Here is a 27,066-nt window from a genome sequence, read left to right as displayed (position 1 = left end):
GGTGCCGAGCAGCAGTGTGGGCGGATCTGATGCCCTCACTGTCCACTGGCACGTGGTTAAGGTGGCACATGTTCTGTGTATTGTATCACAGTTTTTAGAAAGGAAGAACTAAAAATAGTATAGCACAGACATGCAGGCAAAGGACATTGTATGCGGAGCACAGGCGTTCCCACAGTAACTTTCTCAGATGTCGTGGGGGGCTTCCCTCACACTTGCAGGTTCTTGCACAGAACCCCACAGTCAGTAAGACCTTGTGCCGCACATGGCAGGGTCACAAGGATGGAGGCTTTGTCCTTGCAAGTAGTTTAGTGACAAAAAACTTTTGCATTTCTTTCAGATACACGCACCTGCATCTAAATACCGTAGAGATTTGAGGTCTACTCTTCACTTACTTGAAACGACAGTCACTTTCCCCTTGCCCTTTGTAATTTTACTGCGAAGTGTGTAAGCTCTGTGCCTGTGTCTCCTGCCTGTAACGTGGACAGCGGTGGTCCCTCAGGATTATGGGGCCCGCGTGATGGGAGGCGGCGTGTGCAGAGGTGGAGAGGCACCGGGCACCTGGCGAACTCTTCCGTGTTTCTCTCGGGCTGTTTGGAAAATACGTGTCTTCGTCAGCTGGTCAGAGCCCCCTGCTTTGCCCAGTGGTGTGTGCTCCCGTGAAGTATTGATTATTCCCACATGAGGTGGGCTCCACACCGACTCGTCCTCTTTTGTCGACTTAGATTTTTCATTTTAAGCTCTGAGAAAACTTCCTTAGCAGACAGGACTGGGAAGAGCTTCGTGAGGCCTGTCGCCGTTCTCTCTCCTCTTTCTGAGCCGCTTGCCAGAGGTCGCAGGGCCCGTCACCATAAGTTAATCAGCGGCAATGTGCTGGGTCATCCTTCAGTCTGCTGAGTGCAGGGCTGGGCCCATGGGCTCTCGGGGACAGCTGGGCCAGGGCCGTAGCAGCCGCCCCTTTGCTCAGTGCCCCAGGGTTGTGATAGAGGCAGTACACGTGGCAAGGTGAGTAAGGGAAGGAGCGTGGGCGCCTGGCAGCTCCCGGGCTGACGGCACACATGGACGTTGCAGATTTATAAATCGATACCCCCCCCCTCCCCCGCCGCACTGCTGGCTGCCCTGGGAGGTCAGTGTGTCCAGGGCCTGCGGGCACCGGTTCTGAGGCCACGGCGTTAGTTCTCGTTCCCGGGATCCCTTTTTGGTGCTCACCTGCCGGCGCGGGAGCCTCTTCTGCGCACTCGTCTCCTGCAACACTCGCCCCTTGTCAGGAGACACATCTTTCTTATTCGGACCTAGAGTCTGCCTCCCAGGATTCCGGTCTTGAATTGAAAAAAATAAATCATGTAAATTGATGCTTCCAGTGTGTTTCCAGGGTTTGAATACCTTACAAGAGTGAAGTTGTATCAGAAATCACTGAGCAGCTGGTTTGCAGTCTGTGCAAATGTGGTGTGCTATTTTAATCACTCTGAAAGCAAACGTTCTGTTCAGCCCAGGTGATTAGACACGCATTTGTAGCAGGTGTCATCCGGTGTACATAGAGATGCTGGGTAAGAGCTCTTGGTGCCCCCCCCAGCTCGTATCATCCCGAGTCCCCTTGGAACCTGGATGCCAGGTTGTGCGCGTGACCGGTGAGCGCTCCATCCTCACACCAGACCCTCTCTGTCCACCCCCTGTAGGTATATGGTGCAGTGGCCTGGAGCACGGATCCTGCGTCGCCAGGAGCTGGACGCCTTCCTGGCTCAGGCGTTGTCCCCCAAACTCTATGAGCCTGACCAGCTGCAGGAGCTCAAGGTAATTGACAAGCCTCATTCCTTGTCTTGGGAAGCGTTGCTCCGGAGTGGTGTGAGGAGGGCCGGCCTCACCGGGCAGCGCCGCTCAGAGTGCCAGGCTAGGAAACCGAGCCGCGGACTCGGGAGCCTTCGGGGCAGAAGCGTATCCATCCCAGTTACGGAAGCGGTCAAGTCTGCTTCTGTCAGATAAAGGTTTTCCCTTGTTACCAGTGGGCGTCTGCTCTTGTGTTCACGTCAGGGTGTAAACTTGCTTTTGTTCCAGGTGGGGACCCCGGACCCTGGGGAGGGCTTGGGCTTCAGGGTTTTCTCACATCTGGCCAGGATTCTTTTCTCGTTTCGTTCTGTTCCTGATTATAGCATTCGTTTCCTCTAAAACATAGTCTTGCCCTCCTAGACCGTAAATCCCTTTACAAACCACTTGAAGAACAGTGTTACACCATCGTTCCTGAGCCCCTTTTACTTAGCATTTAACATCGTGTTCCTTTTAATTTTTCCTTCCAGTAATTCCTTTTGTTCTTTGTTTTGGCAATGTTAATTTTCTCCAAGTTGTCCCCTGATTTTTCGGGGTGCTTATCTTTTCAATGCACTTTGGTTAGTTGCTGTGTTTGCACGGCTGCACTCGCTTTCTGTAATGTCTGTGCTAAACTTTAGAAAGTTTAAGACTTTCCAGAGTTAGCTAAATCAGGGGATCTGCCTTTTCTTTTTATGTACAGGGTTTTGGGTTTTTTTCTTTGCATTTGTTTTTTTGTTTGTTTGGGGTTTTTTTTGGTTTTTTTTTTTTAATTATTTGATTTGTAATCAAATAATCTCTTTTGACAAATTGCCTTCACTTTTAGATCTTTTTGCCATTCTTTATGAAGGCATTCTTTCCCCTCAGGAGCATTTGAGGCTCACTTTATAGATTATCAGTATCCTACAGTTGGGGCCCAATCAATTTCTGGTTCCCCTAAACTACTGAGTTAATTTTAGTAATTTGATGTTGAGTGGCCCTTGACTGTGCGGAGCCCAGGTCACGTGTGGTCACCCCAGGCTTCTGATGACTTTGAAACAAGCTGAATAAGACAATAAAACTTAGAATCCACCCCAAATTGTGTTCTTTACTTTGTAGATCAAGATTTTCTGTTTGCTAGGCAGACATTATTTTCATTTGTAATGGTTTTGAATGTCCAGTTTTCGTTCTAGAGTATTTGGCTGGGTGTCCCCCGAAAGGCTGGCCCTAAGCGCAGGCTCTCACTCCCGTGCCCCCGGCCGGTGGTGCCGTCACCACTGTCTTCGTCACCGGCCCGTGCTCAGGGGTGTTGTGAATACTTTGACCAGCGTGTGCTGCCATCCCTCTACCTCTACTTCCTGTTTCTCTTATTTAGATTATTACATCAGTATTGACATCCCAGTTCTGAAAATCAGACCGCCAGGTATCAGGTATGCCCACCAAGCCTTACTCACCATCAAGTTGCTTTTCCTCAAAGTTCATCTTCTCTCCCATATCCTTTTCATTTTGGATCAACACACAGGGTGTAACTTTTGAAAGACAGCCACACTCTAAGCTTTCATTTTGGTTCTTTTGAGGTCTTAGTGCTTTCATGGTTTTCTCCTGATCCTTCATCTGAAGCCAGGTGTTTCTAGAACTGTGTTTAGAAAGACCTATTTGACGTGCAGTGACTTGAGGCCACCGTCCCTTCGGCTCTTGCTGGTCTGGAGGCCCGCCTTCCCTTCACCACGGACGGCCTGCACCGCCGGCACCTCACGCGCAAGCAGCCTACATTCCACAGAGCTAGGGGGATAAGAGCATTCGTTGGGGGGAAAGGTAGTTTTTTCGTTTTTGTTTTTTTGTTTGTTTTTGTTTTTTAAGATTGAGGATTCTCTCAGCTATCAGATTGAGACCTAAGAGGAATAATCATTGTTTAAATGCTACAAAAGCCCCTACGCAGAGCTGAGAGTCCCCAAATTCAGTGATAGAAAAGTAGACTTTTAAATTGCTTTTTCATTTAACCATTACAATTTTTGCATATATCGAACGCAATGACGATGCTTTTCCATGAAACGCCATTTCACTGTTTCGGATATAGTCAACTCTTGATTTTGGTGGCTGTCTTAGGGGCCGCTATCCAGTTTGTGGATTGCCCAGACCCTACTTTTCTTCTCCCAGTTTTGTCCACTATGTGATTTGAAAATAAAGAGGAGAAGAAAAGAAAAAGACCCAGTTCTGACAGTTTGGCCTCTCGTTGGCTTTTCTGATTGGGAGATTCGGTGGGGAAAGGTGTTGAAAGTTTTAATTTAGACTGACTTTGTAAGAGTGCCGTCTTGTCTGTGCGTGCTCTGCCTGCCGTGACCGTGAACAGGTGCGTGTTCTATGTGGCTCCTCACAGACCCATGACAGGGATCCACATGTTTTCCTCATGTTTTCCCTGGTGTATTTTTTAGGCGCTTCTCCTAGGTTCTGAGCATGGATGTAATGACGAAGGTAGATTAGCAACGTTTGGAGGAGGGCGGGGAGAGGGCGAGAAAGACTTTTGTTCAGGCTTCGTATTTGTCCAGTTTCTTTCTCCCTTGCTCTTGACATCCTTGTAATTGCTTTCAGTTCTTCTCACAGTTTCACTGACTGAGTGCAGAATATGAAAGGTGGAGGAGGAGGGGCTTTAAGACGGTATCAGGCCCCTGTGGCCCCTGAAAGAGTTAGGGCAGGTGCAAGTAAACATGGCCGATCAGAGGAGGGGTCTGCAGTCCAGCAGTGACACTGCGGGCAGTGCACCCTCGCTGGAGTGGTTCTGAAGCTCATTGGGCAGAGATTAAGTTCCAATTTGTACTTCCTATAAAGTCAGAAAACTGTACTTTCTTTAGTTGAGGAGCTTTGGATAATGCTGATAATTTTATCTTCCTGTGTAGAAGAGAATGAGATTGGACCGTGAATATTGTAGCCATGTCTGTGATCAGGCATTCAGATTCTGGTGCTGCTAGTTAACAGTTTGATGGCATTGAGCTTTCTGTGACTCTTTCTCCATCTGTGACACGGAGTACGAGGCGCAGTACCTGTGTCATACAGTTGCTGAGACATCAGTGAGATAACGTGTGTGGAAATGTGCAGAGTGTACCTGACAAGTCCAAGTCTGTGTTAAGTCTCCTGTAGATATTACTTAGTATTATTTGTGTAATTAACATGTAGGGAAAGACACATAAAACACTATGTGAAGTGATTTAGAAAGCTTTTCGGATAAGCCAAGATCTGCGTGGCAGAGTTGAGATTTTATGTACATTATTTAAATAGCTTTTATTTTGAGAACTTTTTCTGTGAAATTAATGGTAGTTGCCATTACTTAGCGATAGGATATTCATTTTTGAAACCCATGCAAACAGTTCCTTCGCTGATGGCAAGTCCAGTTAGAATAAACAGATGTGTGTGCATGGCTGAGGCAGACTTCCCCGTGCCCCCTGTCGGCTCACCGGGAGCGCGCTTGTCCTAACCTGGGTACCTCCGCCCCCGGCCCGCCCGCCTGGGCGGCGGGGGCTCTGTCCGCTGCATTGAGGGTCGGCGTGTCCACATGGCCACCTCTGGGGTCCAAGCACTGACAACAGCACTGAAGGCGCTTGCTGGGCTGCAGGACAACACTGGGTGGCAGAGTGGCCTCCATGCCACCCCTGGTATCCCCTCGCCCCGTGTGTGTCGGGGCCACTTTCCCAACAGTGTCAGCTTTCAGGGAGGAGAAGTTCCCTCTTTCTGCCTTGAGACTCTCAGAGAAGGGAGTTTCCACTTCAAGTGAATTCTTTCTCCATTTTGATTTTCTCTTTCCCCACTTTCTGCTCATAAATATAAAATGCATGCAGTCCCATCACCCAGCCCTGCCTGCCTTCAGCCGAGTGCACTGTCCTTCCCAGCGAGGCTCAGGCTCCGGAGAAGCAGGGGCCAATGGGGCTGGGCGGCAGGCGGGGCCGGGGGTGTGGATGGGCTTCTCCAGGTTTGGAAGGTTCTGAACTACATTGACTGAAAATCCAAAAAACCAAGGTTGGAAAACACAGCGTTAGCGGATTGTGGGGAATGGTGGCCCCTGAGCACAAAACAGCAGATAGTCAGAAATTCCTCAGTGTCGGGCATGGGAATGACCTTTTTTCTTGTGAATAATGAAAAGCCGGCGTACCTGCCACATTTAGGCATTGCTTAGGGTGATACCCCGTAAGGTCTGTGTTCTTGAGATCCCCTCGCCTTAGAAAATAAGCGTGAAAGGTAGGAAGACAGAACCCTGGCAGTTAAAACTGCCTTCTGGATAATCCACAAACGAGGTCCTTCATAGACAGACAATCAAGAGTTGACTGTATCTGTCAGTGTTCCTCGCCCTGCGTGTCAGGTGCTAGGAGCCAGGGCCGTGCGCGCAGGGAGGTGCAGCGCCATGAAGGAGGGGGCAGGAGAGATAGTCTGCATGGTCCAGATACCGTGTTTTTGTTGTTGTGTTCTTCCATTTATAAGCTATCCATTTCTCCTGAAGCATTTGACAGTCTCATTAATGAGTTGCTACCTAAAACATTAACATGAAATAATGTAAACATGAAGTACAGGTTTTAGAATGGAATTATGCCGAGTAATTTTTAATATACTTGAAAAAATGCAGAATCTTAATGGAATGTTGCTTGTTATAATCTTTTTGTTCATACATTACCAGTGTGTAGAATCTGAAGGGTAACTTATTTTCATAAGTGGACAGTGGACTTCCTAACTGCTAAGGAGACTATTAATAATCTGTTACTTTCTCATGTCAACTGCAATACAGTATTACTTTACGCTCCTATGATGCTTTACAAATTCCAAATTGAAATACTTCAGTATGTTTATAAAACAGTCTTGAAAATTTAAATCTGTTAAGTAACATAAAAAGTCTCTGTGTTCAGATAGTGCTAGGTCACTGTAAGGAAATAGCAGGTGTGCGTAGGGAGCGTTTGGTGGAGGGGTGTCCACGCTAACCGTGGAGAGCTGTAGTCAGAAATGGTGAGAATCGGGTTCTGCAGTGTTCTTACTCCATAGAAATCATTCTTTTCCATTTAAAGATTGAGAACCTCGACCCCCGAGGCATTCAGCTGTCAGCTCTCTTCATGAGTGGTGTGGACATGGCCCTGTTTGCAAACGACGCGTGTGGCCAGCCGGTGCCCTGGGAGCACTGCTGCCCTTGGATGTATTTTGATGGGAAGCTCTTCCAGTCCAAACTCCTCAAAGCCAGCCGGGAAAAGACCCCACTCATCGACCTCTGTGATGGTCAGGTCAGTGTCAGGAATGCCGGCCAGTGGGGGCTTGGCGGGTGGGGAGAAGCCTCTGGCCACCTCGGCGGGATGGGAGGAGTGCTTGCAGGCTGGTGAGCTGGGCTGTCTGCACAGGTTGCAGGCGCACACGTGATGTGCTGCACTCGCCTGGACCTCGTTCCGGGAGGACCTACAGGCCTGGGTTCCTACCGGCCCCGGCCACATCTTTGTCAGCCACTCAGTACGCTTCCTTGTTTAATGTGTGTTTCTGTTGGAAGTCCTCTTGATGAATACATATTGTATTGTTAAATTACTCACCTTATACATGTGGTCAGCAGCGCTGGAACAGCCCAAACAAAGCACATGGGACACACGCGGTGTCTCCACAGGGCACATCTCACGACCTGGCACTTAGGGACATGAGCCAGCACTCGGCACTGTGCTTGGGCCCATTTCAAACAGAATCACCCACAGAAATGTGAAAACTATGGCACTAAGTGGATGGTGAACAGGACACTTGTTTCCAGTGTAAAGTCTGAAACAAGCGGTGCCCCCTCTGCATGAGGCCTCGGGCACGATTGTGGGTTACAAGTACATTTCAGCAAGCGGGTGGGTCCACGGACGTGGAGTCATGAATAGCGAGGACTGAGCGCATTAGTTGGAAGTCCTGGTCTGAGCAGAAGGTGCGGTCCACCATCAGACCGTCTTGTTCTCTTGCAGTCGCCTCAGGCTTCTGACGGCACGTTCTGCCCGAGCTGCCATGACCCTCGGGTCAGGCTCAGCATAAGCACAGATTTGTGGGGTGAGCAGGTTTTCAGATTCTCTGGTTAAGGATCGGTGTTGCTACTTGAATTTATGTATTTATTAACAAAAGACACTGCAGGTGAACGTCGTACAGGCTCTTTCACAGTGGATCTGATGCCCACTAGCTGTGTTGTCCGCATCCTTGGGAGCGATGTTATTCACTGTGATGTGATCCCCTCAGTCGGCCTCCCGCCCCCTGTCAGCACGGTCGCTGGGCCTTGGTGCCCTTTCTGCCGCACGGGGCACACAGCTGGCCGAGTGCTCGGTCGGTGGGCATTGTCTGTGCTGCAGTGGGACCTTTCTGGACTCAGCTGTTGGCTTCCAGAACCAAAACCACTCTTTCAGTTAGTACCTTCGGTAGTGAATGGTCCTCACCTGGAGATCAGCTGAAAGCTGTGGCTTAAGTTGATGTTGTGTCTGTGGGAATGATGTAATGGAAGCAGGCGGTATGTGTTCGTTGATTGCATTTTCGGTGTGCTTGCCGACCGCACCCAGTGTGGCTGCACAGACCGTGACTGACTCATGGGAAAAGAGCACATGCATCCTGGCAGCTGGTGGGTCTCACTTCTTTCCTGTCCATTTCGATTCGAGCAAAACTCTGTGAACCGAGTTTTCACGTGCCGGCACTTGACTTGCAGGCCGAGCAAGCCGCCAAGGTGGAGAAGATGCGGCAGAGCATTCTGGAAGGGCTGAACCTCTCCCGGCAGAGCCACCCGCTTCCCTTTCCGCCGCCCACGGCGCTGCCTTTCTACCCTGCCTCCGTGTACCCCCGGCACTTCGGGCCGGTCCCCCCGGCTCAGGGCCGCGGGCGGGGCTTTGCAGGTGAGTGCACAGGCGACGTCCGGAGGGACCGTGGGTGGGGTGGTGGGGACGGATGCGCCGTGTCATGCTGTGCTGGGACCTCGTTCATGGTCAGGCTCATGACGAAGTTTGCAGTGTCAGCTCCTCACCATAGCCAAACGCAGACCCCCGAAGAGATGCGGGTAAGGGAGAGAGGGAAATACGAAGGCTGTTGCAGAGACTGGATTTTACGATTGGTCGGCACAGCTGAAAACTCAGCTTGTGTTTGTGGTTTACGGTTTGCTCACCTGTGGGGTCAGAGGAGGCCTCTCCACTAAGGCCACCCCCTGCCCCCGGGGATGGTTCAGCCAATGGTATGGGAACAGCAGGTGAAGGAGATGGGGTCGTTCTGCCCAGAGGCCCACCGGTGGCTCCCCTAGAACCTGCTCCTCACAGCTTCTCCGTCTCTCTCCACCCGGGTCCCACAGGAGTCTGTGGCTTTGGAGGCCCCTATGGGGACACTGTAGCGACAGGCGCTTACCGTGCCTTCCGAGTGGCAACAGCAGCGGGACACTGCGGAGCCTTCTCAGGCGGGGACAGCAGCAGGACTAGCAAGTCGCAGGGCGGTAATTATGCCAGCACGCCTTCTCCTAGAGCTTCGCCGCCCCGCCTGGCCCCCCTCCGCGTCCTCCCCGCCAGGCCTGCTCCCGGCCCCGGCCGCCCCCAGGTCTCTGCCTTCCAGTGGGACGGGCGGGTGTCCACGCAGCCCTTGAGCCCGGCCCCAGCGCCGCCTCCCCGAAGGAGCAGGCTGCCCTACAGGGCTCGTTGGCGGGCTCCTTCCCCGACGACGGAGGCCCTGAGGCCATAGCAGTTCCTGGCATGGAAACGGACCGCAGCTTGTTTTGTAGGCAACGTTTTTGAGAAAGATCTAATAACACATACATAAATGAGCTTATTTTAAATTCCCTTTGCTTCTCTTCTTGTACGTATTGGTTTTACAAGGGAGAAAAAAGACTTAACATTTAGTTTTGAAATAATGTCTTGTGATTTTGCTGTAATTAAAGCCTGTGACTTGTAGTTTTGTCACACGTCCTGTATTTTGGGACCGCAGAGCCAGACGTGGCCATCAGGTCCACACCACAGGGCTGTTCAGACACATTTGTGAGTAACTTTAGGGTACACAGGCTTTCTGTCCTTTCCAGGAATGTTCTTCCAGCTCTGTTCCTTGGGGTTGGTGGGAGACCTCTTTTGCAGCAGTAAGATGCACAGGCTAGCAGAGCCCCCAGAGGGGCTCTGGGGACGTCTCCCCCTGAACCGGCCCCGCATGCCCTCTCCTGCCTCCCACTGGCTCTTGCAGCTTCCAGGGCGCTTTTCTTCCTGCCCACGCCATGCAGCGTGCAGTGACGCCTGCTCTCTGCTTCACCATCGGCTTCAGCTCCTTGCACCCCTTGCCTGGACACTCACGTCAGCGTGCAGTTGGGATAAACCTATGGGTAGGGTGGTGGCTCTAGACATTGTAGGGTCAGAAGTGGTTTTGTAGGCTGAAATGACCAGAGGAACTGCTTTGTTACTTCCCCCAGACTGTGTCTGGAGCTCAGCTCTGCTCTCTCCAGTGTAGTAGCCACCGGCCACTGTGGCTCTTGAGCACTTGACCTTGCTATAAAATACACGCCCAGTTTTAGATCTAATATGGAAAAAAGATTGCAAAATAATTAGTAGTTTTTATATTGATTACATGTTGAAATAATACTATTTTGGATATATTGGGTTAAATAAAACAAATTATCAAAACCTATTTTATCTGTTTTTGTATTATTTCATTGTGGCTACTAGGAATGTAAGGCTTGTAGATTTGGATGTTGGGCAGCGCTGTCTGGCAGCTAGAATGGTCATGGTGAACACCTGGATGATGGAGACTTAATTATAATCCATTCCATCTGCCAGAAGATAGGAAGCTTGAGGTTCTATTCTGTTTGGGTTTTATCAGAAGTTTTGCTATCAGTTACATATTTGAGAATTTTCTTAGTTAAGTCAGAAATCCTTAGAATATGCAGGCTGTTGGTGGTTAATAGAAGTTACTGATACAGTGGTGTTGGTGACCCCACTGATTTAATTTAATTTAATTTAATTTAACAATAAGAAATAACAGCCACATTTACTGGTTAACTTCTGTAATGTTTGGTTAAGGCAGGAAACTTGGAAGCAGTTCCCCAAAGAGAAAACATGGAGTTTGCAGGTATCCGTGTTGGTAGGGGAGGAGGCTGGCTGTGAGCGCCCAGTGGCCATGCTTTATTGAACTGTTGCAGCCACAAAGCCTTGCACATTTTGCATTTTAAACTCAGATCAGCTGTTGTGGGTTCTCTGAGTGGCCAACACTTTTGTCTGACTTTCAGGTGTATTTTCAACAACAGTTAAAACCCATAAACAATATGTACATAGATACTTTATGTAATAAATAAGAAGTCTTCACAAAACTTCAGAGAAGGGGGCTTTATATGAAATATAAACCACAATGAAAACAAATTGCTCGCTTGTTTTCTTTTTGCTGTTTTTAATTCTCTGATTGTCAAGATGTATTTTGTCTATTTTTCGTGCAGGAATCCAACCTATACCTTCTCAGGGAGGGAAGCTAGAAATAGCCGGCACCGTGGTTGGCCACTGGGCTGGGAGCAGACGGGGCCGTGGAGGCCGTGGGCCTTTCCCCCTACAGGTAGTTTCTGTTGGAGGACCAGCAAGAGGGTAAGTTCTGAACAGTGAAAACATGTTTGTGTTAATTAGAAAATAGCCTCTTACTTATTTTAGTCATGAGTTTATTAGAAACATTTTTTCATCATTAGATATATTCCTTAATGCCATTGTGGTTATGTAGGATTCCATTGTATATAGCATTATGTAACTAAGCCGTTATTAAATAGTTACCCACACATTCAATTAACAATTTTTTAATATTTAAAAAAGTAGCATTTTGAAGTATATTATTTTTCAAATTGAATGCACTGGATAGGGACCAAAAAACTAAGATTGATTTCTTGGAATCTTGAAATAAGTCCACGATGTGACCATGATTTATTTAATAGACCGGTGCTTTCTACAGCGTGGGATCGGCATCATTTTAAATGTTCCAGCTGCCTCAACAGATTCAAGCCTGTGTGCTTTTGTCCTCTTTTATCCGTTCAGGCGTCCGAGGGGAGTTATTTCCACCCCGGTGATCAGAACGTTTGGAAGAGGCGGACGGTACTACGGCAGAGGCTATAAAAACCAGGGTGTGATTCAGGTAACCCATGGGGCAGCGGCACCTCACTCCGGGCTGGTGGCTCAGTGCCTGCGTCCAGAAAGGTCTGCCGGGGCCTCTCTGTAGCTGTCGAGCGCAAGGCAGACACAGCGGTGGCGCCACCTGCTCGCCGGCTGTGACTCCTCAGCCCACGGCGGCCGGCGTCGTGGGTGCTGAAGAGTATGGTCGCCTGGTCACTGCTAACTGGGGAGTATTCTGGGGCTGTTAGCGGCAGTTATATTCTAAAATGTTATTTAGGTAAATAGCAGTCAGGATTTAAGAAGAAAACTGACGTCTTTTTCTCCTCCTGGACTGTCTTGACTAGCACTTCGCTGAAAGGCTGAGCCTGTGAGGAGACAAAATCACGTACCCATCTTCATGACCGAGCTGGAGTTTCCTCCCACTTTGGATAGACCATGTTGGGACATGGATCCTGATGAATTTCCCCTTGAGAAGGATCTTTTAGAAATGCCAGGCAGGGGGCGCCTGGGTGGCGCAGTCGGTTGGGCGTCCGACTTCAGCCAGGTCACGATCTCGCGGTCCGCGGGTTCGTGCCCCGCGTCGGGCTCTGTGCTGACAGCTCGGAGCCTGGAGCCTGTTTCCGATTCTGTGTCTCCCTCTCTCTCTGCCCCTCCCCCGTTCATGCTCTGTCTCTCTCTGTCCCAAAAATAAATTAAAAAAAAAACGTTGAAAAAAAAAAAAAAAATTAAAGAAATGCCAGGCAGCCTTACTGCTGTGTTTGATGTTTCATCAAAGTGCATTTCTTCCCGTGCTGTGCATGCAAATGTTCCAGCTCTCCCTTGCCTCCCACATTAGTAGCCCACGTGTGGAAATGTATTGGCCTGCCTTTACCAGGTGATCTCACCACCTTGGGAACTTCTGTGTTGATGAAATACATCAAGTGAGTCAGGCACAAGGGCAGCCCCCTCTGCAGTGCAGCATGCCCCAGGATGGGGCATGTGCTTGGCTCACTTTGCCCTCCCCAGGCTCACCTTGACCTTCCTCTGCCTTCTGAGCCCTTTTAAGCTGAAGGCACTCAGCCTCTGAACGGGTTTATAAGGTGGGGGGGAATGCACCCATGCTGTGCTCCAGCCCGGAGCCCATCCTGTACAGACAGCCCCTCGTGGAGCCATCACCCCTACTGATTAAGGGGGCCTTTCACATAAAACACAGACACCGGAACCACACAAGACAACTGGGTGGCCTGGCCTCTTTCTTGTTCCCGTGGGGAGCTCACCTTCTTTTATTTTGCTGCATCTTTAAAGTCCCTGAGTCCACTGGCTCCCCTCCCCCATGCCTGTCTCCTTTGCTTTGCGTGTGGAAGGACAGACGACACCGCCTTTTGCGCCCAAACGCCCAGACTTTCTTCATCTTGCCGAGCGTGTGCTGAGCAGGCTGCCCCCCTATGACCTGACCTTGTCTTTCTTGCATCCTGGTAGTGGGTCTGGGCACTGAGCCAGACTCTGCACCGGTCTGCGCCTGTGGCAGGACTGAGGTGGACCTGCGTGCTTTTGTCAGGGGCACGAGTGTCTGCTTCTGCACATTGGGACCCTTCGATGTGTCACAGGCTGGATCCCTTCATTCGCTGGAGATTGCCAAAGGAAGATAGTCTTGTTGCGTGATTTCTTTCTCGTTATTTCTTGGGGTGTTTTTATAAAGAGATGCTTCCCATTGGCTCCCATTTGGTACCTGAGTATTACAGTGCTTGCAGGACAGATACCTTGCTGCCCTTGGCCACAGGCCCTTTGCGTGGCCTCTGGTCTGCGGTGGCTTTCTCTCTGGGCATCGCCCGGCCCAGCAGAACCACCACATTTCTCTCGATTCCTTGGTCTCTTTAGTGGGAGATGGCATTTGAAAACCACCGTCTGGGCACCCTGAGTGCTGGAGGGCCAGTGACTGTCCCTAGTGTTCTCTGAGCACAGACCTGGACATGCAGTCCTGGTCTTCATGCATGAACACACGACATGTGAGCTTTTTATTGTCTTTTTCTTTAAAGATAAAATCCTCATAAATTCACACTGACGTTTCCAATTTAAACTGAGGGCTTTTACTTACATCTCTGATGTTACATCTACATGTCCTTTCCTTATGCTGAATCACTGTTTCTGGGCTTCTCTGTGAACAGGGCTAGAGGAGATACGTGTACTCGCGTGCACCAGGCGCTCAGACCCGCACATGCTTGTGCTGCTGCACACGCACAGGGGAGTATGCACGTGGATGCCGCTGTTTTTATCTCAAGAATTTATTTATTTTTTTTTTTAATTTTTTTTTTTTTCAACGTTTTTTATTTATTTTTGGGACAGAGAGAGACAGAGCATGAACAGGGGAGGGGCAGAGAGAGAGGGAGACACAGAATCGGAAACAGGCTCCAGGCTCCGAGCCGTCAGCCCAGAGCCTGACGCGGGGCTCGAACTCACGGACCGCGAGATCGTGACCTGGCTGAAGTCGGACGCTTAACCGACTGCGCCACCCAGGCGCCCCTATCTCAAGAATTTAGAGCGACTCTTCTGAATCAAATTGAAGACTTCAGGAATTTGATTTAAACTTTACTGTTCGTGTCCATGTCTATTATCTTCCACCCTGAGAACCGGGGCTCTTTAAGTTACAGTCAGAGTGCCCCTGGCTGGCCCTTGGCTTCGTCCACAGGCAGTCACGGTGTTGACACACTCACCCTGTTCTCCCCCCAGCTCTCGTTGTGACAGTAGCTACAGTAGCTGTGCGGTTATCCGCTGCCTTGTCCCAGCGTGCAGCCTCCACCCACCACCCCACCCACGCCTCATTGGCCTGGCCTCTGTGGACCCGCGTCCCCTGCCCGCCGGCCTTGTCCCTCCAGGCTCTCCTCAGGGGACTCCACAGGCAGGACCTCACAGAAACCAGGGGACGTTCAGAAGCACTTTGCTTTCCTAACAGTTGAAAGTGGTGGCTCATACCTCCTTCTCATGCGTCTCACGTATATTGTCATTTTCTTCTGTCATAAGCTTTGTGTCAAAGACCGCTAATAATTGAATTGTCTTTCCCTCAGAAGACATTCGCGGTTTTGGCCTAAATGCCCAAATTGTTTTTGTTTCTCTGCCAAGGTTTCGTGATGCACCCCGCTGCTGGTCATCCTGGGCCGGTGCACTCAGCACACAACGTGTTCTTTCTAAACACAGTTTCATATCTTGTCTTACATCAGAAGCTTTTCTTGAATTACTGGGTTTTCATTTCTGTTGTTCTCCCTTGCTTTGATTTCACCTCTGGTGGTTCCTGTTGAGCTAGTCTTGTGTCTGTCGCCAGTGTTTGGCACATTCTTGACTCCCTTTGATGTCTTCTTCTTTTGAGATAGAACTCACCTACTATGCAGCTCACCTGCTTAGAAAGTACAGTGCGGCCTGTCCTCACTGTCATGCAGGGACACCGCCAATTCCAGAACGTTCATCACCCAAGAAGAAACCCCTTACTCAGTTGCAGCCACGTCCCAGCCCCCGGCGGCCACGGATCTGTTTTGCCGTGTATGGACTTGCTCTGTGCCTGTCATGGATGCGCACCTGTCGTCGCGCCACCGGCCCTTGGGTCCTCGGGATTGCTGTGAGGGCTCCACTGAGGGCGAGGCTCACTTTTTCCATTTACCAGTTGCTGGGCATTCAGGTGGTTTGCACGTTTTTGGTTATGAGTAATGCTGCTGTGAACATACATACGTAGGTTCAGGTTTTCCTCCAGCTTTACTGAGATGTAATCAATATATACCATCATGTTAGTTCTGGGTGCAGCATAGTGATTTGTATTTGTATGCATTGCAAGATGATCACCACGGGAAGTCTCGTTAACATGCATCTCCTCAAATGGTTACAAAGACTTATTTTCTTGTGACGAGAACCTTTGAGATCTCTCAGCAACTTGCAGATATGCAACAGAGTATTGTTAACTACAGTGGTTGTGTTCAGGTGTTTGTGTGGACATATGTTTTCATTCCTCTTGGGTACATACCTGGGAGTGAATTCCTGGGTCCTTGTGTATCCTCAGAAAAACAATTCTGAGTTACTTTTTGTGTTGGCACCCTGGAGATCCTGCTTCAGGCGTTTTGTGTAGCGGCCGGTGGGCTTTTCCCTCCGAGACTGAGGGCTTAGAGGTCTGAGCAAGTACTTGAAATCTTCAGTGTTATTTCCCCCTGCTTTGTCCTCTTATATATTTTAATTTTTCTCAGGATTCCAAGAAAATGGCAGTAGTGTTGACTTGGGGGAGGGTTTACATGCATATTTCCGAACTCTGGGATTGAGCACTGAGGTGAGAAGACCTGTGGGAATGGAGCCCAGAGGGGAACAAACGCAGGGACCACTGGTGTGAGACAAGGCATCCCCAAGGCGAGGATAACACATATCTCCAGCCCCACTTGGCTGAGCAGAGAGGGCCTTTATTTGTAACCAGGCAAAAACCCTGGTTCTCAGCAGGGAGGACTAGAGGCACCCGACACCCTGCCATCTGGGGTTGAAAGGCAGCTTTCCTGTTCTGGGTCTCAGTTTCTTCACTGAAAAATGACCACATAAGGGTAAGACCGTTAAGGTTTCCTTCAGCACTAAGTCCCGCCTCCAGCAGTGGTTCTCAGCCCTGGGATGTTGGCCCCAAGGGCCATTGGCTTTGGGGACATTGTTGATCATCATAGCTCGGTGTGCAAGTGCTTCTGGTGTCTTCTGGGGAGAGGCCAGTGATGCCCACCACTCTGCAACACACAAGACGGCCCGTGACAGAATTACCAGGTCTACAATGTCGAGGTGCCAGGCTGAGAAACCCACGGTCTAAGATGTAAACAGCTGAAAGATCTCGGGCTGTCTTCCTCGTCTCTTACCGAGAGGTCTTGTCTTTCACTCCAAAAGTTCATTTTTTCTAGAATTACTTTTAAGTTTGTTAAGAGGAGCAGGGAGACCTGTTCAGAAGAGATAGGTCACAAACACACCTGGCGATTATCAGCTTAGACTTGTTTCTTGTTGGGTTGTCCAGAGAGGACTTAGGTTTGCTTCCATTTTCCAGTAGAAATGGGCCTCCCACTGCCCGCGACAGGTGGATGTGTAAGTTGGTGGTGGACACGTAGTGAGGATGGTGGTTTGTAATTCCAGAGAGGACGTATCGAGGAGCGGTGTTAGCATAGATGATTTGGTGCTGTCCAGAAGGATTAGGTAGACCTCTTCAAGTGGGGTCTACTGCAAGGTCAGGATATTAACTACAGAGAAGTGGAGGGAAGGGGCCCCAGGACGAACCTGCTGAGACCAGCTTTTGCCAGCTGCAGGTCAGTCAGAAGCAAAACAGAGTGTGTTAGAGTATAGAGTATAGACTAGAGTACAGAATAAACAGATTATAGAGAGTAGATAGACTGTGTGAACTACAGAGAGTATAGACTAGAGCACACAGACCATAGAGAATATGTAGACTGTTCAGGTTATGGAGAGTATAGAGTACACAGACCATAGAGAGTATGGAGTATAGAGAGTGTGTAGACTGTGGACTCCGGAGAGTATAGATGAGAGTACAGAGTACACAGACCGTAGAGAGTATGGGGCATAGAGAATATATAGACTGGACCACGGAGGGTATAGACCATAGTACAGAGTACACAGACTGTGGAGAGCATGGGGCCTAGAGAGTATGTAGACTCTGGATTACAGAGAGTATAGACTAGAGTACACAGACCATAGAGAGTATGGGGCGTAGAAAGTATGTAGACTATGGACTACGAGAGTATAGATGAGAGTACAGAGTACACAGACCATAGAGAGTATGTAGACTGTGGACTATGTGGAGAGTACAGACCAGAGTACAGAGTACACAGACTGTGGAGAGTATGTAGACTGTACATAGACTGTGGAAAGTATAGAGTGTAGACAGTATAGAGATTAGAATGTATACACTAGAGTATGTAGATGATGCAAACTATAGACTATAGAGTACATAGGTGATACTATATAGAGAGAGAATATATATTACACAGATTACAGAGAATGTAGGTTCAAGTATGGAGTACAGAGAGAATACAGACTATCAAATATATACAGTATATAGCCTATAAAGTATATACACAGGTTGTGAAAAATACAGACTGGAGCGTATAGAGGTATAGAGAGTGTAGAGTAATGGACTGTACAGACCACAGAGGATTAAGAGAAGGTATAGAGCAGAGAGTAGAAAGCGTGAGGAACACACCCATGCAGTGTACTGTGCTGTTGAACCTGAAGCACAGGCCTCCATAGGCGTCCCTTCTCCCACTGTGTATCACAGCTGCCTTATTGCTTGTTATCCTTGATTTTGACCAGGGCAAGCCTCCTTATGCTGCTTCAGCAGAAGAAGTGGCCAAAGAACTGAAGTCAAGATCCGGGGAATCCAAGTCGTCTGCCGTGTCTTCAGATGGGTCCCTGGCTGAAAACGGAGCGGTGGCTGAGGAGAAGCCTGCTCCCCAGATGAACGGGAGCGCGGGCGATGCCAGGGCCCCCAGCCACTCGGAAAGTGCCTTGAACAATGACTCTAAGACGTGCAATACAAATCCTCACTTAAATGCACTAAGTACAGACAGTGCTTGCCGCAGAGCTGATGCCCTGGAGGCTGCTGTCTTAAAGAAAGAAGAGTAAACTTATTTTTTATAGAGGGTGAAGGATGCTGGAAGGGTAGGATTCAGGAATATCTGGAGAGAAAGAGAGCCTACAGTTATGTACATTTTTTCCTTTCCGTAAGAGAAAAATGAGGACTTTGGAAATTCGGATCCCTCTTTGATATCAGAGATTTAAACAACACATTTTTAGTTTTAACCAGTTGTAGTCAAAATGCTACAATAAAACAAAAAGAGAGAAAGAAAATGAAGAGCATTTGACTCCCACACTTAAAATGAAGTACACACAAAGTTTAAACTGGTTATGACAAAAGCCTATAGTTGTGTTTCTTGAACTATAAAGAAAACAAATTTTGGCAGTCTTTAAGTATATATAGCTTAAAATATCATTTTTAGCATTTGGCACCATATGTATGCCATTATCTTTGATTTTGCATTACTGTTCACAAGGAAGCTTTGTCTAAGGCTTTGATTTTATGATTATGAAAGAAATAAGGCACACCACGGTTTTTCTTTCTTACTTAAATCTCATCACTGTTGATGTGGTTCTTTTGTGTTAAAAAAAAAAAAAGTGCAACTATCAAAACTAAAAAATTATAGAGTAATATTGCCGTTCTGCTGATTTTAAATATGCAGTACATCATACTTACTTTACAAGCAAGTTAAATGGAGATAAAGTTGAAATCATAGAAGATGCAAATGACCTTTCAAAATCAACACAATGTGTTCTGAAACTTTTCGTGACTTAATACCATGCATCTGTGATCAATGAACTATGTGGTTTTGAATCGGATGTAGACCATTAGTGCTACTACTTGAGCTAACCTTCTGCATGGTTCATAATTTTTAAAGTGTGTAGTTAATATTATGCATGTTATTGTCCTTCCATTCTTACCAGTATGTGCCCATTTGCAAAACAAAATGCTAATAATCAGTAATAGTCCTATAAAAGATGTTAACTCTGTTTAGTCACTGACTGATCTTGCTCTAACCTTAAAATTTTGTGATTATTGACCTCTGTTGCATTTATTCTAAAACCCCCCCAAAATTATCTAGCTGTTTCAAATATCAACATTACCCTGGTGTATTCACTGCTGTATGCATTATTGTTCTTTGTTGCTGTTTTATGCCTTCATATTAGCAAAATATGAAATTCTGTGAAAAACAAAAAAAAAATCCCTTTGATCTTAAAAAAAAAAAAAACAAAAAAAACAACCCCCCCTTCTGTAGCAGGAAACAAATTGCTTGTTCTTGAGAACTTTCCCATCAAGAATTTAGTAGAAGCAGGTATACTTATATCATTTTGATGTTTTTGTTAATGTTTCCAAACAATGTACTTTGAAATCAGAATCACTTCTTATTCGTTTTCATATAATTCTCCTGATGCTCTTCATCACACATTAGTGATCAGAAATGAGATGTAATTCCCCAATCCCTGCCCGCAAGACCTGAGTAGGATCTTACTGTAAGTTGAAGGGAGTTCTGCCCTAACTCATGGATTGTGCAAGAATGAACTGCTGTTGGGTCTGACTGATTGTAGGTGGGTTGTGGCGTGGTGTATCGAAGGCTATTGAATGCAACTTACAATGCTTAATAAAAATCTTTATTCTTTTAGTATAAAGTACGGTGTCGCTTTTAAAGTTCTTGTAGCAACAGATGTTACTGAGACTTAATTCAAGTTGGGACCGCTACCGCAGGCACCAGGCCTTCTCGGTGCGAGGACGAGGTCTGGGGATCCTGACTTTGAGTCCACGCGTGTGTCGGGGGCGAGGGGCAGTGGGGGAGTGGACTTACATAATTAAAAAGCTCAACAGCTGCCTGAAAGCTCGCTAGAGTGAGTGCAATTCAAAACTGTTCTGCCAGGGACTCGCGCTGTCATCCTCGTCCCCATGCTGGGAAGCGGGACTGAACGTGGAGAAAGAAGCCCAAGGAAGAAACGCACCAGATCCCGATAGAAGCACGTGTATTACTGTCCCTATTGACCAGACCCACCCTTCATTGTGGTTTTCTCCGTGTGCACCTCGCGCCCTTGGGCCCACCACCCTCCAGGGCCGACCCTGCGGGGGCCACACGACTCTGACCGCCCGCAGCTGTGGCGTCCCTAGGGTCGCACAGCCGGCAGCAATGGGGACAAGCCCCGCCGCAGGGCTTAGAGAAACGGGACAGAAACCCACCTCCCCAGTCTGAGGAGCTGGGCGCTTCCGGTCTATACAAGGGGAGGGACGCAGCCGCGACTGTTTCCGGCCCCAGCTTCAGGCGGGTTGGGGCGGGGCCGTGAGCGCTTCCGGCCTCTGCGCGGGGCGGGAAAAGGACGTGTGCGCTTCCGGCTTCTGTGCGGGGCGGGGCCGCGAGTTGCTTCCGGCCTGTGCGCTGGACGGCGCAGAGCGGTGCCGTGAGGGCTTCCGGATTCTGCGCGGTTCGGGAAAGGGTCGTAGACGCTTCCGGCTTGTGCGAGAGGCGGGGCCGTTTCCGGCCTGTGCTTAGAACGGGGCGGGGCCGTGGCCCGCTTCCGGCTTGTGCGCGGGGCGGGGCCGTGAGTGCTTCCGGCTTGTGCTTGGGACAGCTCGGAGCGGAGCAGCGAGCCCTTCCGGCCTCCTCGCCACCTGCGCTGGCAGTGCGTGCGCACCGTCCACGCCCCGCGGCGGTCCGCGTCGCTCGCCCCGCCGCTGGTCGAGCATTCTGGTTCACCGTTTTTTGTTTTCTTTTGTGAAAGAGCTCTTACGGATCTCGTGTGTTTCAAACGTAGTATGTCTATTGTAGAGTTTCAAACACTGCCGGTGCACAGAAAGGACAGAAAACCCCTAGTGATGTACGCATACGGACACACCTGTTCACACCTGGTCCTTGTGCCCCCGCCGGCCTAGCGCGGATGGACCCCGCGCACCTGCCGTTCAGGGCCGCAGGGGCCGCGCCTGCATGGCATTCACGTTTCGGGGCGCAGGACAGGTGTGTACAAGCAAGGCCGTATCAGGTAAGAACACGGGAAATAAAACAGGGAGGGGACTGGGGGGACGGGGGTCTGCAGGGCGAGGCTGGGCTCAGGAAGCAGTGTATAGAGAGAACCCACCAACGAGGGGAGAAGGGTGCTGCTGGCCCCTGGAAGGTGGCTTAGCCCTCAGCATTGGGCCAGTGTCACAGGAAAATGGGCATCCCTCCTTGTCATCTGTCTCCTCCCAGGCCTGTGGGCAGGCATGAGGACACGAGCTCCTTCCTGATGCACTCCCTGCAGGAGCGGTTCTCCCCTCCAGCGATCTTATTCTCCCGCTGATTCTTTGGAGAATGCCTGTTTACTGTCCTTTCCCCTTTACTGCTTACCCTCACCTGGCAGAGTGAGCTCTGCACAGGTTGCTTTCCCCCAGCCCCAGGACTCTTGGCTGCTGGGCCTCCGCTCCTGTCCCTACCACAGCCCGGGGCGGGGGGGGGGGGGGGGGGGCAGGGGCCTCACGGACCCACAGATGGGCCAAAGCAGGCTCTGTACTAGGTGCTTCACCCTGTGCTGTGGGCTGGACTGTGCAGGTGAGGTCTTGGAGACTCCATGAGGGGCCACCTGGGGGCTGGCTGGGAATTACTCAGGCAGAGCGCTAGCCACTTAAGGGTGGTGTCTGGGATGGCCTTGGCCTGGTGTGCCCAGAAGGCACCAGCAGCTCATGTGGCAAACAGCTGGAGGCATAGGAGCAGACCCCCCAGACCTCGTCACACCATGTCCACTCCTGGCCATTGTGCATATCCATCTCTTCAGACATGACTGACCCCAGCATGGGTTATATAAGTGTTACCCTGGTGTTGGTTTTCCCAGAGTGGCCCGTTTGTCTTGTCTTGTTCTGGTGTTTTGTTAATAGCACCCTTAATGTAAATTATATGGTTATTTGGCAGAGGGGCTTTGGTCTACAAACTCACTGTTTCAAAACATCACAGGGCCATCCTCTCGATAGTCAACAGAAGGGCACTCTCATAAGCTATCAGAAAAACCCAGAAGGCTCCCAAAGTTCCCATGGGTCACTGTTCATTTCACTGGGTTCTGGATCAGGTCTCCCAAGGGCCTGCTCTTAGAACTCTCTTGACATTCACCAGATTGCTTCATGTGTCACCAAAGCACACATCCAGCCTTGAACTAGTATCTCCTGTCTGTCATCTCTGCCATATGAACTCCTTGGAGGTGGGACGCGTCTACCTGGTTCACAGCTTTAAAACCTACACTAGTTGTGCACCAACACATTGGACAACCTAGATGAAGTGGACAAACCCACACACACACAACCCGCAACCCGCCCAAACTGAATTACAAAGAAACAGGACATCTTAATATACCTGTAATTATTACAGAGAGTGAGTCAATAATCAAAAGCCTCCCAAAAAGAAAAGCCCATGACCAGATGGCTGGTGAATTTTACCACACATTTAGGGAAAAATTAACAGCAATCCTTAAATTCTTCCCAAATGTTGAAGAGGAGGGAATGCTTCCTGACACTCTCTGAAGCCAGCATTGCCCTGATACCAAAGCCAGACAAAGGCTCTACAAGAAGACTACAAAACAGGGGTACCTGGCTGGCTCAGTTGGTAGAACATGTGACTTTTGATCTCAGGGTCATGAATTTGAGCCCCACATTAGGTGTGGAGCCTACATAAAAAAAAAAAAAAAAAAACAACAAAAACAAACAAATAAGGAAAACTACAAAACAGTATCCCTCATGAACCTTGATGCAAAATTCTCAGCAAAATTCCGGGAAACTAAATTCACCAGTGTGTTAAAAAGATTCTACACCTTGATGAAATGGAGTTTGTTCCTGAAATGCAAGGATGGTTCGGTCTCAAAATCAATCAGGGTGAGACATCACACCAACAAAGGGGGAAAAGCCCACAGGATCATCTCAACTGATGCAGAAAAAGCATTTGATAAAATTCAACATGTTTTCATAATAAAAGTCCTCCATGGGGGGCACCTGGGTGGTTTAGTAAGTTAAGCGTCTGGTTCTTGATTTCAGCCCAGGCCATGATCTCACAGTTGGTAAGTATGAGCCCCAAGTCTGGCTCTGTGCTGGCAGGGCACAGCCTGCTTGGGATTCTCTCTCTGCCTTCTCTCTTAGCACCTCCTCCACTTGCATGCCCACTCCCTGTCTCAAAATTCAAGAAATTAGAAATAGAAACTTTTTCAGCATAGTAAATGCCACAGATGAAAAGCCCAAAGCAAACATACTTAATGGTGAAAAGATTAAAAAATATATATATCACAAACACATGCACAAAACCCAAAACAACTTTTCCCCTGAGATCAGAAAGGAGAAAGATGCCACTGCCACTTTCACCACTTCTACTCAACACAGTATTGGAAGTTCTAGCAGGAGCAACCAGACATACCTGCGTAAACAAGCAAAGAGCATCCAAATTAGGAAGAAGTAAAATTATCTCTGTTCATACATAACAAGATGTTATATAAAATCAAAAAGACTTAGGAACTCTAAAGATTCCACAAAATACTACCAGAACTAGTAAATTCAAAGTTGTAAAACTAATTCTGTAAAGTTGCAGGATAACTAAATAAACACTAAAAAATGAGTTTTGTTTCCAAACACTAAAAATAAACAATCTCAAAAGGAAATCAGGAACACAATTCCATTTACAATAACATTAAAAAAACCCAAAAACCTAGGGGTAAGTTTAACCAAGGAGATAAAAGACTTGTATGCTGAAAACTGTAAGACATTGCTGAAAGCAATTAAAGAAGACAAATAAGTGGAAATACCCCATGTTCATGGATCAGAATATTAATATTGTTAAGATGGCAGTACTACCCAAAATGATCTACAGATTCAATGAAATCCCTGTCAAAATTATCATAGTCCCTTTTGCAGAAGTGGAGAAGCCAGTTCTCAAATTCATAAAGAGTTGTAAGGGGCCTGGAAGAACCAAAACAGTCCTGAAAAAGAAGTGCAAATTTCGAGTTTCACCCTTCCTGATTCTGAAACTTACTACAAAGCTACAGAAACCAACACAGTATGGTATAAGGTTAGACATACAGACCAATGAAAGACAATAAGAAGCCCAGAAATAACCCCTTGCCCACATGGTCAAATGATTTTGACAAGGGTGCCATGATCACTCAATGAGGAAAGGACAGGGCTTTCAACAAATGGTGCTGGGAAGACTCCATGTCCACCTGCAAAAGCATGACATTGACCCTTACCCCAACTCAAAAATTAACTTAGAGTGGATCAAAAGCCTAAACCTAAACCTATAAAAATCTTGGAAGGAAACACAGGATGAAATCTTCATGACATTGGATTTGGCAATGGTTTTTTGGATATGACATCAAAATGCAAGGGCAACAAAAGAAAACAAAATAGATGAACCTGACTTCTTCAAAATTACAACCGTCTGTGCATCAGAGTACATCATCATGGAGTGCAAGGACAACTGACAGCATGTGAGAACATTTGCAAATCACCAATCTGATAAGAGATTAGTATCCAGAATATATAAAGAACTCCTATAATTCAACAACAAGAAAACCCAACCCAAATCAAAATAAGGAAAGGGCTCAAATAGACATTTATCCAAAGAAGATGTACAGATGGCCAATAAACTCATGAGAAGATCCCCAACATCATCAGTCATTAGGGAAATGCAGATCAAAACCACAGTGATCAGAGTTTCAATGGAACCAAATTTTTGCCACCAAAAACTAGCATACTGAGAAATTAAGAATTTTTACTTCAAAAAAAAAAAAAAAACCCCACAATGAGATATCACTTCATCCACTTTAGGACAGCTATCATCAACACATGTACACACACACACACACACATACAGAAAATAACAAGTGTTGGCGAGGATGTGGAGAAACTGGGACACTTGTGCACTGTTGGTGGGAATATAAAATGGTGCAGCAGCTGTGGAAAACGGCATGGTTCTTAAAAATGTTAAAAATAGAATTATCATATGATTCACCAATCTCACTTCTGGGTATACACACAAAAGAAATGAAAGCAGGGACACGAACAGATATTTGCACACCCACATTCATAGCAACATTATTCACAACATCCAAAACGTGGGAACAACCCAAGTGTCCTTCAACAATGAATGGAGAAATTAAACATGGATTATAAACACAATGAAATAATAGTCTTAAAAAGGAAGGGAACTCTCACATGTTACAACATGGATGAACCTCGAAGACATGATGCCAGGTGAAGTAAGCCAGTCACAAGAAGGCAAATACTGTAGGATTCCACTTACTTATCCGAGTTCCCTACAGTGGTCAAGTTCATAGAGACAGGAAGTAGCTGGTGGGTGCCTGGGCCTGGGGGAGTAGTGATGGGGGTTAGTGTTTACTGGTGGGACAGTGAAAAACTTGGCGGAAGTGCATGATGGAGGCTGCAAACAGTGTGAACTTACTTCATGCCACATAACTGTACACTCAGAAATGGTCAAAATGGTACGTTTCATCTTGTGTATGTTACCACAATTAAAAGAAAAGCCTGCGCTAGCGTTCAGTATATTTTGTCGAGAGGGAGTGAATCAGCAGGTCCTGGAACGTGCTGTTTTTCCATTGGGCAATAAGGTGAATAATACGTGTCTCACGCTTGGGACTGGCTGGGGGATGCGGGGTGCATGCTGTGGCTGTGCTTCCTTGGAGCAGCAGGGTGGAGGGTGGGGGGGGCATGCTTCTGGGGAGCCCATCCTCTTACCCCAGCAGCATGCCTGGCCACTCGGGTGGGTGGTGGTCTTGATGCTTATACACAGACTCAGGAGTGGGGTGGACTCGGTGGGCATGGAGGCAAAGAGCAGACCATGTGAAAGGGCCAGAGCTTGGGGGACACCTCATTTCAAGGCCACTGCCCCTGCTTCCTGGGGCCTTGAGTCCAGCCCCTTGTGCTCCCCCTCCCTGTGTGACCTGGCCTGCTCCAGGCCTGTGTCCCCAGGGCGCTGTGGGGCGTGTGTCACTGTCCCCCTTGAGAGCAAAAGGAGCTGCACAAGCAAAAGGAGTTGGGACTGCTACCAAACTGCGAACACAGCAGGCGCTCAATGCACAATGAGTGAGGACTCAGAAAAGGAGGGCTTTCTGGGGGGTGAGAATGGGGAAGCCCAACAAAGGAGCATTTGGGACCCACGTGGGCCCTTGCTTTCGTCTGGAGTTGGCCCACAGCGTCCGAACAGCCTGGAGTAACAGGAAAGCATCTCTGCGGACACGTACAGACCAGGAGGGCAGGATGGCCAGGCGCCTGGGGGAGTCTGGGCTCCCAGCCCGCTCCTCCCCCTGGTCAGCCAGCTGCCTCCTCTGGGAGGCATTTCACTGCTTCCAGCCTGCGTTTTCTGGAGAATGGCAGGAGTCCCCCCCCCCCCCCCCTCCCCAGGACTCCCATTGGTCCTGTATACCTGTCTGTGGAGCAGCAGTGCCGAAGTGTCCCTGCGAGTGCGGAGGGTGGAGTGGTCACCGCCTAGAGCTGATGCTGAGCGCGTCCCAGGCACTGCTGGAGTCTGTAGAGAACCAAGCACAGGGCATGGCACCTGGTCAGTGCTTGACACACACTGGTAACTACTGTCCTCGCAGACAAGGACGAGGAAGTGTTGGGTGAAGCCCTGCACCACAGTGGCCTCCAGAAGCTTCTGACCACACTGGACCACAAGTGGGT

At 48.5% G+C, this 27,066-nt stretch overlaps 1 protein-coding gene and 1 long non-coding RNA gene across 3 annotated transcripts in view; both read left to right on the top strand.

Moving 5' to 3' along the window:
• FAM120A (family with sequence similarity 120 member A) overlaps positions 1-20,054 on the top strand; it is a 96,644-nt gene extending 76,590 nt beyond the window's left edge. The window contains exons 12-18 of one of the 2 annotated variants that reach the window (XM_058695945.1): positions 1,674-1,788; positions 6,819-7,028; positions 8,450-8,633; positions 9,080-9,217; positions 11,189-11,330; positions 11,769-11,865; positions 18,144-20,054. In XM_058695945.1, coding sequence (XP_058551928.1) covers positions 1,674-1,788; positions 6,819-7,028; positions 8,450-8,633; positions 9,080-9,217; positions 11,189-11,330; positions 11,769-11,865; positions 18,144-18,455 — 1,198 coding nt within the window. In that variant the 3' untranslated portion in view covers positions 18,456-20,054. The remainder of the gene's footprint in view (positions 1-1,673; positions 1,789-6,818; positions 7,029-8,449; positions 8,634-9,079; positions 9,218-11,188; positions 11,331-11,768; positions 11,866-18,143) is intronic. The other variant, XM_058695946.1, reaches the window with a different exon arrangement.
• A 3,072-nt stretch (positions 20,055-23,126) lies between these two features.
• Positions 23,127-25,931, top strand: LOC131492210 (uncharacterized). Its single transcript, XR_009251932.1, has 2 exons — positions 23,127-24,807; positions 24,852-25,931. It is a non-coding gene; the product is annotated as an uncharacterized LOC131492210 (long non-coding RNA).
• Positions 25,932-27,066: the final 1,135 nt, after the last annotated feature.

This window comes from Neofelis nebulosa, chromosome 12, assembly GCF_028018385.1.
Source record: "Neofelis nebulosa isolate mNeoNeb1 chromosome 12, mNeoNeb1.pri, whole genome shotgun sequence".
NCBI lineage: Eukaryota > Metazoa > Chordata > Mammalia > Carnivora > Felidae > Neofelis > Neofelis nebulosa.
This window is presented reverse-complemented; position numbering and strand designations above follow the sequence as displayed.